The following is an 8,792-nucleotide window of genomic DNA, read 5'->3' on the forward strand; positions in this document are numbered from 1 at the left end:
CATCTGGTTTTAGCAACAGTTGCTGTCCAGTTGGAACATATGTGAGTATAGTCAGTTATGCATTAGACCTGCATTGAGTTGGCTCCAGAGATCCGTGCGAATTGCTGTCATCAAGAGTTTCCTTAGACAAATAAAAGAAAAAAGGCACAACATCTTTGTATACGTATGGTATTGTTTCTGTGATTACTGAAATATGACTTGTGTAAAGATTTTTTATATAAAAAGGATTTTATATATATATATAGTTATACATATATATATTTATTTATTATTATTATTTTTTAAATGTGTTTAAGCAAATCTTTAAAAATTCTTTTATGTCACAGCTCATCTTAACTTAGTGCTCTTCTGATGGTTTGTGCTGTTGGCATAAAGAAGAGAACAATAAAAATGCCCATACCATGTACCATTCAATGACCTTGTGTACCAATCAGTGGGCTATGTCCAATTATAATCCTCAGTTATCCCAACTGAGGTTCATCTGCATTTCCAATTTTTCTACTCCTACACATGTAATTTCTTATTCAGAAAGATCAGAATTACAAAAACACCAACTCCATAGAGACTAGTTTAAGTACATTATTGTATCTTTTTGGAATTATATCATTTTGTTAGGTACAACAGTCCCTTGTACTTGATTACACCTAAACTGCATTAATACGATGGCAAAACATTCCAATTGGGGTTATTTAGGGGGCATATTTATCAAGGGTCGGATTTTGAATTGAGAAAACTTTGAAATTTGAATTCAAAAAGACCAAGCAAAATTAAGTCAACGTTTTTTTGGGTCGTAAAGGTCTGTTTTCGACTGAATAGGTCCGTATTCGGGCAAAAACAAAATGTACAAATCAAAGGAAAAGTGCATTCAATCGAATTTGATTCAAAGTTTTTCCCAAAAAAACTTAGATTTTTCAAAGTCCACCAATTGACTCCAAATAGGTTGTAGGATGTCCCCCATAGACTAAAACAGCAATTTGGCAGGTTTTAGATGATGAATGGTCAAATTCGTATTTTTAAAGAGACAGTACATGATAAATTTCAATATCCGGATTTTTGAATATTTTTCAAATTCAAATTGAATTTAGACTATTCCCTAGTTGAAGTACACAAAAAATAGCTCAAAACTTGAATTTTTTTCATTCAAAAATTCACCTCAATCTTTGATAAATCTGCCCCTTAATTATGGAGTTAAGTTACAGGAAAAAATACTATAAAGATTTGTCACTTAGAACAGTATTATTATTTAAGGTTTTTCTATCATATATTTATATCAGATACTCATTTAGTTATGTTTTAGAGTATTTTGCATAACTAATTGAAACAATTTTATTGGTTGTCATCATTTTAAAGAAATCCCAGTTTTACTGTGACAAAGCCAACATTTGGAGCATCTTACTACTAAAGTTTTTAGTATTTTGGTCCAGTCCTTGATTGACTGGTGTTTGAAAAGTGAACAATAATCAAGGCAATAACAAAACTGTCAGTGTGAACATTGAACTAGTGTCACTATAGGTTGTCGTGCAGTGGTTGCTGAGCAAAACAATTGAAACTTTATCTTTAAGACATTCTGTTTCAAGCAATGAATTCATCTGGTATAGGAATAAAGTGACTGTCTTCTAAGGTACTACTGGCACATTGTCATCTGGGAGTAGTGTCAGTCAAGAAAATGATATTTAGGGGATACTTTAATAAATAGCAAAGTTTGTATTTGTGCCTGGAAACAATAAGGCTCTTTTATGAATGTAAAGGATTGTGCAAACTGCAAGATTCAAAAACAAATTGCCATGTTTTTTAACCACAATGCAGTTTTTCCCCAGAATTCCACTGTAACTTGGGCACAAAGCACCAGCCAGGATTCAAATAATAATAAGATTAATAATGGGTTATCTGTTCCAGTTTTGTACAAAAGCCTTTTGATTCATCCGTGGCCAGAGGCATAAGGGAGCATTGATTACATTTGATTCTACCTGGTTGTATCCATGGTTAGAACTACGTTTTGGAGCAACTAATTTCATTATATTTTTTGAATGTAACATGTGCTATTTATGCCTGTTAAAACATACTAGCATAATAATTATAATAATAATAAATGCTGAACAAACATAAAGTCACTTTAAAAAAGCATATAAAAGCAATAATGGCATTTTAGGGTTAGGGTTCACCATGTGCATTCAGAAAGCAGGAAACAACATAAGTTACATTGAAAACATTTCTTCTATTGCAGAGCTTATGTACACAGTTGAGCTTGCTGGAGGCCTCGGTGCTATTCTTCTACTGCTTGTTTGTCTGGTCACCGTCTACAAATGTTATAAGATTGAACTGATGCTTTTCTATAGAAATCACTTTGGAGTTGAAGAACTGGATGAAGGTAAGACATTTGCAGAACACCTTTGTTTTTTTTATTGATTATCTTAGCTGGCCGAGAACACGCTTACTGGTCATCTGATTAAGCACCTACCTGAGTTGGTAAATTGTTATTTCAGCTATTGCTATAAAGGGGTTAAAACCATGTAGAAAAATGACTCGGTAATAAATATTTAATGTTTAATCATAAGGTCAAAAATTATGTAAAACTTGACCTCTTCCTTTTACTTGAGTTTAATTTTCACAATCAGCAGGAGAATATTTTAATTTTAAATAATCAGCAGCAAAACAATTAAATGACAAATTCGATTTTTTTTTTTTCAAATTAGCAATATCCTGGGAGAAAATTCTACTTACAAATAAAAGCAACCAAAATGCTTTCTAATGTGTTATGTTACCCCCAATGGAGATAATGCATTCCCTTTTTCAATTAACATGCCAACAATATTTCTGTCTTATTTGTATGTCCTTAAAGGTACTAAACAATTAACAGCACTTTGTGATCTTTTCCTGTTATGCTCCCCAATTAAAAACATGGAAACAAAAAGATGAAACTAGTTCAAATAAAAGAATTAGAGCAATAGAATTAAATGAAAACATGAGAGAATAATACAAAATGAAGTCAATTGAAGAAAGAATAAAAGGAAGAGGGGGGAAGATACTGTAAATAAACAACACATTCAAGAGAGAATAAATGAGGCAGGGTGACAATAACAGAGTGAAAAATGATGGAAAGAGAGCAGAAGAAATTGAAATAGAAAAAATGCAGAGGTGGTACTAAAGGAGTTGCAAAAAAATAGTGAAAGAGATAAATTGAAGATCCTTGGTCTTGCCATGGCAGGTAACTTTTCTGTCATCTTTTATGCTACCCCTTTAGTAATTATTGAAGTAAAATGCACCATCTTGATCTTAATTGAAAGGCATAATCATGGGGGGGAGAGTTGATAATTTGCGATATGTTAAGGCACCGACCAGTGATTATAATGACTCACCTCAGATGCTGGGCTGATTCTCCTCTTCAATGAACACTGAGCACCATGTTTATTTCCTTGTGATCATTGCTGTTGCCCTGGGTAGGTGCACCACACCAAGTACAGCAAAACATTTTCTTTTAACAGATCAATGTGGCTCTTACTCTACTGCACACAAGCTGTACATCAACTCCGAGGGTTATGGAGAAGATGGTGCTTGACACTAGAATAGAACCCCGGGCCACAAAGAGAAGCACTGTTTCTAGTCACTGGCCACCCCCCCCCCCAGGAATTATGACTCGTGTGAACCTTAGTTCTTTTGTACTTGTGCCCTGGGGTTTGGAAAAAGACCCCTTTTATATAGATTTGCTCTTCTTTATTTTATTTATGTTGCGCCCATAAAACTGGTGGATTTCACAAAATGGCGGTATAGTGGAGATCATTTGGTTTTACATGAGTTTTCTAAAGTTGGATTACATATGTCGGAAGTATCCTCCTATAGTCCTCCAGGGATATAAGATTCTCACTCACAATGAGTAAGTCCTTCATGGATTTGAATAAATACTTACTTAAATTGAGCCTGGCCCCAAAGTTCCCCCTGGGCCTGACTTGAACCAAACAGACTCTCTCAGGAAATTAACCAGACAGCTTTATTTGAGATATACATTAATACAGAGTATTACAATACAGAGTATTAAACAATAGCTCACACAATCTGAAAGCTCGTGAGGACATTGGGGGACATTTCAGTAATATTACATACAACCATTTAACCATTTCTTCCCTCATGGGCTGATCCAGTGACATCCAATCATCGTCCTTCCTGACCCAAGTATAGTCCAAATAAGTACATCCAGAATGGTATCTGTGCAGTGAGTGTGTTTGTGAGTCTATAAGTATCTTTCTCAACCTTGCACTAAGAATACTTGTGACTTTGAGGCAACAGATGTATTCCCTGTTCTGTGTAAACATTCTACAACCCTAATTAGTAGAAAGGCCTCTAACCTTGAAGTGTAGAGTCTAACACAGCTGTTCTGTGGCAGTGTCCTGTTCTATAATCATTGTAGTTTATACATAATCCGAATATATACTTTTAATCTAAAACCCTGATATCTGGAGCATAAATCTGAGAACTTTGGAAAACTGTTTGCTTATAAGACTTTTTTTTTCATTTTGTTGTGCTTTACAATATATATGAAGCAAAAATAAAAATGAAACCTTCTGGACATAATGTACCAAATAGATTTGCTGCACTAACAGTATTGTACCGAAATCGAAAAACCTATTCAATCTATATTCTAGCCGAGCTGAATATTCTGTTGGACTGTGTCCCAAAAAATATGAATGTTTCGTTCGCTCCAAATCAAAAGGACACTTTATTTATTACCCATTATCTTCTCTATTTTTTGCTAGGACAGAAATTAGGAAGAGGAAAACAGTACAGATTTCCTCGCTGGCTGAATGCAGAACTCATGTCTGTGTTTGGTGAAATATTCAATAAGGTTTCTTTGATAAGCAATTGATATTCTGCATAGTTGGTCCATAATCCTCTCCGGGGAGCAAAAGGAAGGTTAATATTTCATTAGTCCAGTTATTGATTTAGCTGTACTTTCTTCACAACAACAACACAAAAACCAACATGTGACCTCTTATTCCACTGAATTAGTTCCAGTGCACTTGGTTTTATTGACCTTTCAAGAAAATGATGAGGGACTTAATTCAGGCTCATAGTTTCTGCATAAATAGACAAAGTGCTGTACAATAGTTATTAGCATCCTGGTATAACATGGTTAGCAGTATGTTTCATCTAGCAGTAGAAAATGAATGTTTACCTCTGAGGAACACCATACAATTCAACTATTTCATTATTTATCCAACAATCTTTTATCTAACCATTATATAATGGGTTTGCTGGTTTAAATACTTAGAGCAATCTGAAGGATAATTACTTCTAAAGTGGGGTAAAACTAAGGTAAGTAGAGTTCAATTGAAAACACAATAAAGTTATAACAATAACTCAATTTCCTTTTTTCCAACCATAAAGAAACAAGAATGGTCCATTGATTTTGAAGAAAGATTAGCAACTACACATTCCTATTTGTTAGAATTGAATCAATTTGTTTCTCGTTGCCACGTTCCACCTCAAGAAGATGTATTTGTAATTATGAAGGCTAACTGTCCACCATTTTACAGATAAAGATTTTGATGCATACTTATCATACACAAAAGTGGATCCTGACCACTGGAACCAAGAAACGGGCGAAGAAGAGAGGTTTGCCCTGGAAATTCTGCCTGATATGCTTGAAAAACACTATGGGTACAAGTTGTTCATACCTGACAGAGATTTAATCCCCACAGGAAGTAAGTAAATATATTATCCACAGGCTTGTTCATGGATCACTCAAAGGGGAACTAACACCAATATAAAGTTTTTTTTTTAAATAAATATTTAACAATTTAGTTTTCAGTTTCTCAACCTAATATATTTCCCTGACTACAACCAACAACCTCATGCTGTGAGTCCAAATTCTAACTGGTTGATTCTACTTTGGCTTGGGTAGAGTTTATAAACAAGTATTTAAGAGAGAGGCATCATGGCTAATCTAAGCTATAGAAGTAAATTCAAACATACATAGACGTATTATGTGCTGTTAATAATGCCTATTTAAAAATAATTGATACATGCTACTTATACTGTAGTTCTTTTTTAATTTTTTTGTTGTATTTTCCATATTCATTTTCTATATTCATTTTCTATATTATATATATTTATTTTCTATATTTATGTTTTGTTGTAACTTTTTAGTGCCCCAGAGAGAAAAAGCTGGTGAATCCCCTAACCTACAGCTGCTCCTAGAATGTCTTTTAACCACAGCAATGGACACATGGCCCATACAATTAAATTTAGAAGCCAATGGATACCGCACCCTTTAAATATAAGTAATATAATACACATACAGACATGCTACATCTATCTAGTCCAGTTTTGGAACAGAATGTGTATGAATCAACCCGAAAAGGCCCAAACATGTCAACAATCTATTTAGTGATGATGCGATAAAGAGAGAAAATAATTTCTCTTTCAGTTTTTGTGCTGCAGGACTTCATAAAGTTGATGTACAGTAATATTGGAAATTGTTTTATTTCAAAATTTTCTGTCTAAACATTTTTTACAACAATAACACAGACTATATTTCTGCAAAACTGAACACATTGTGAACTGTTTATTCATCACTCGATCATACAGTTGTTTATTGTAACATCGCCATTAAAATTATGATATTTTTTTCTGTTAACTTTATAGCATACATTGAAGATGTGGCAAGATGTGTGGATCAAAGCAAACGGCTTATTATTGTCATGACTCCCACTTACGTTGTCAGACGGGGTTGGAGTATATTTGAACTAGAGACCAGGCTCCGGAATATGCTCATCACGGGAGAAATCAAAGTGATCCTAATTGAGTGCAGTGAATTGCGTGGAATTATGAATTATCAAGAGGTGGAAACTCTAAAACATACCATAAAACTACTAACTGTGATCAAATGGCACGGGCCAAGTTGCAACAAGTTAAATTCCATATTCTGGAAACGTTTACAATATGAAATGCCTTTTAAAAAAATAGAACCCATCACACACGAGCAGGTTCTAGATGTCAGTGAGCAGGGTCCTTTTGGGGAACTGCAGACGGTCTCTGCAATGTCAATGGCTGCTGCCACCTCTACTGCATTAGCTACGGCCCATCCTGACATCCGCTCCACTTTTAATAATACGTACCATACACAGATGAGACAGAAACACTATTATAGAAGCTATGAATATGATGTACCTCCTACTGGCACCCTGCCTCTTACCTCAATAGGTAATCAGCATAACTACTGCAACATACCTATGATGACACTTATTAATGGACAACGGCCACAGACAAAATCAAACAGGGAGCAGCATGAAAATGAGGCCCATATAAACAGTGCTATTTTGCCACTTTTGCCAAGGGAAACCAGTATTTCCAGTGTTATCTGGTGACAGGAATGGTAGGGGCACAAGAGCCCCCCCCTCCTCCCCTTGCAAATAGAAGTGAAAAATGCAGTCTGGTGCCTGGAACTTCATCCTTGACTGCTGCTGTTAAACATGCATTACAATCGTTAACAATTTTTGAGGAAAAACAGGGTCTTGTACATATTTTTTGCAATTTATTTGTAGCATCAGTGTCTTCCTGTTTTACCCATGTCTATTGCCATTACATTTTGACTTTGTTTTATATGTCAATGAATTTTGTCTAGTTACATTTTTTTAATGAACAGACTGATGTGTAGCTAGGAAACTTGTTTCCATTTTGCTTTAAGTATAGATTTTTTTTTTTTATTTTATTTCTATTTTTTTCTCTCCAAAGTTTGGAATGCTTGAACAAACCATTGTGACCCAATAAGGAGCACCATTCATTTTTGTTGATTTATCTGGTAATCTGAATTATTGATGCCTGAAGAGCAAAGTATGCAAGATTGCAAGAACTCCTATTTTCATTTGGTTTTCTTTCAGAATAACCTAGCAAAGCAGAGCTCAGTTTCATTTTTGTTGCCCACCTGTCTGATGGCAGCATGCTCCGTAGCACTTCAAGATGGTCTGATTGTCTAACTTTTAACTTACTTAAATGTTTGTCAAACAACAAGATCCCTGGTTTGTATTTATTGCTTTGCAGTAACCTAGTTCCTAGAAAGCAATTTTACTGGAAAAGTAAAGGTTTTATCCACTTTTTGACTTTTTTGCTCTCATGGCTTGATGTCTGTTTTAAGAGTGTTTTTCTTTTTGTTTAGGGGTGGGAAGGGCATAAAACTTTAATGTCATTTTTTCTCTATTTTAAAACTTCACTTAATATTATACAGTTCTCTATTCAGCCAAACTAAATCTATATGCATTGTTGAGGATATTTTTGTATGTTGGAATTCTAGAATGAGGAAAATCATGCACTATCTCAGACTCCTGTAAAACTTTGAAAATTGTGTTTGCCTTATTGATTTTAATTTTATCAAGGAGGACACCTTCTTTTAGCTTCGAGGCAATTCAAATAAGAACTCAGGAGGAAAATGGAGGGGAAAAGATGTTTAACTCCAACATGCATAGGCCTTTCCAATAGATTTCTTGTTTATACAAAGTTCTCAGCCCTAAAATGTTAAACTCCTTTTATTAAATAAATAAATAAATAAATATGTTTATTTTTAAGATATGTTTGTATGATTGTGAGGTGCTGAATGTTTGTATCAGGTATCTGGAAAGTTGGCAACACAGATAAAATAAAATTTATATATAGATATATATATAAAACACATATAATATAACTGAAAAAAATGAAATATATATATAAATACATTATTTTTACCACCTGCACCAATTGTTCATTTTTTGATTTCTTGCTAAAACTTGGTTTCTATGAAATAAACCATGCGTACTTACAGTGTC

At 34.2% G+C, this 8,792-nt stretch overlaps 1 protein-coding gene across 1 annotated transcript in view; it reads left to right on the top strand.

Moving 5' to 3' along the window:
- il1rapl1.S (interleukin 1 receptor accessory protein like 1 S homeolog) overlaps positions 1–8,290 on the top strand; it is a 707,139-nt gene extending 698,849 nt beyond the window's left edge. Inside the window, exons 9-11 of the mRNA XM_041583301.1 lie at positions 2,225–2,368; positions 5,529–5,696; positions 6,640–8,290. Coding sequence (XP_041439235.1) covers positions 2,225–2,368; positions 5,529–5,696; positions 6,640–7,361 — 1,034 coding nt within the window. The 3' untranslated portion in view covers positions 7,362–8,290. The remainder of the gene's footprint in view (positions 1–2,224; positions 2,369–5,528; positions 5,697–6,639) is intronic.
- The last annotated feature ends 502 nt before the right edge of the window (positions 8,291–8,792 follow it).

Source organism: Xenopus laevis, chromosome 2S (assembly GCF_017654675.1).
Source record: "Xenopus laevis strain J_2021 chromosome 2S, Xenopus_laevis_v10.1, whole genome shotgun sequence".
Taxonomy (NCBI): Eukaryota; Metazoa; Chordata; class Amphibia; order Anura; family Pipidae; genus Xenopus; species Xenopus laevis.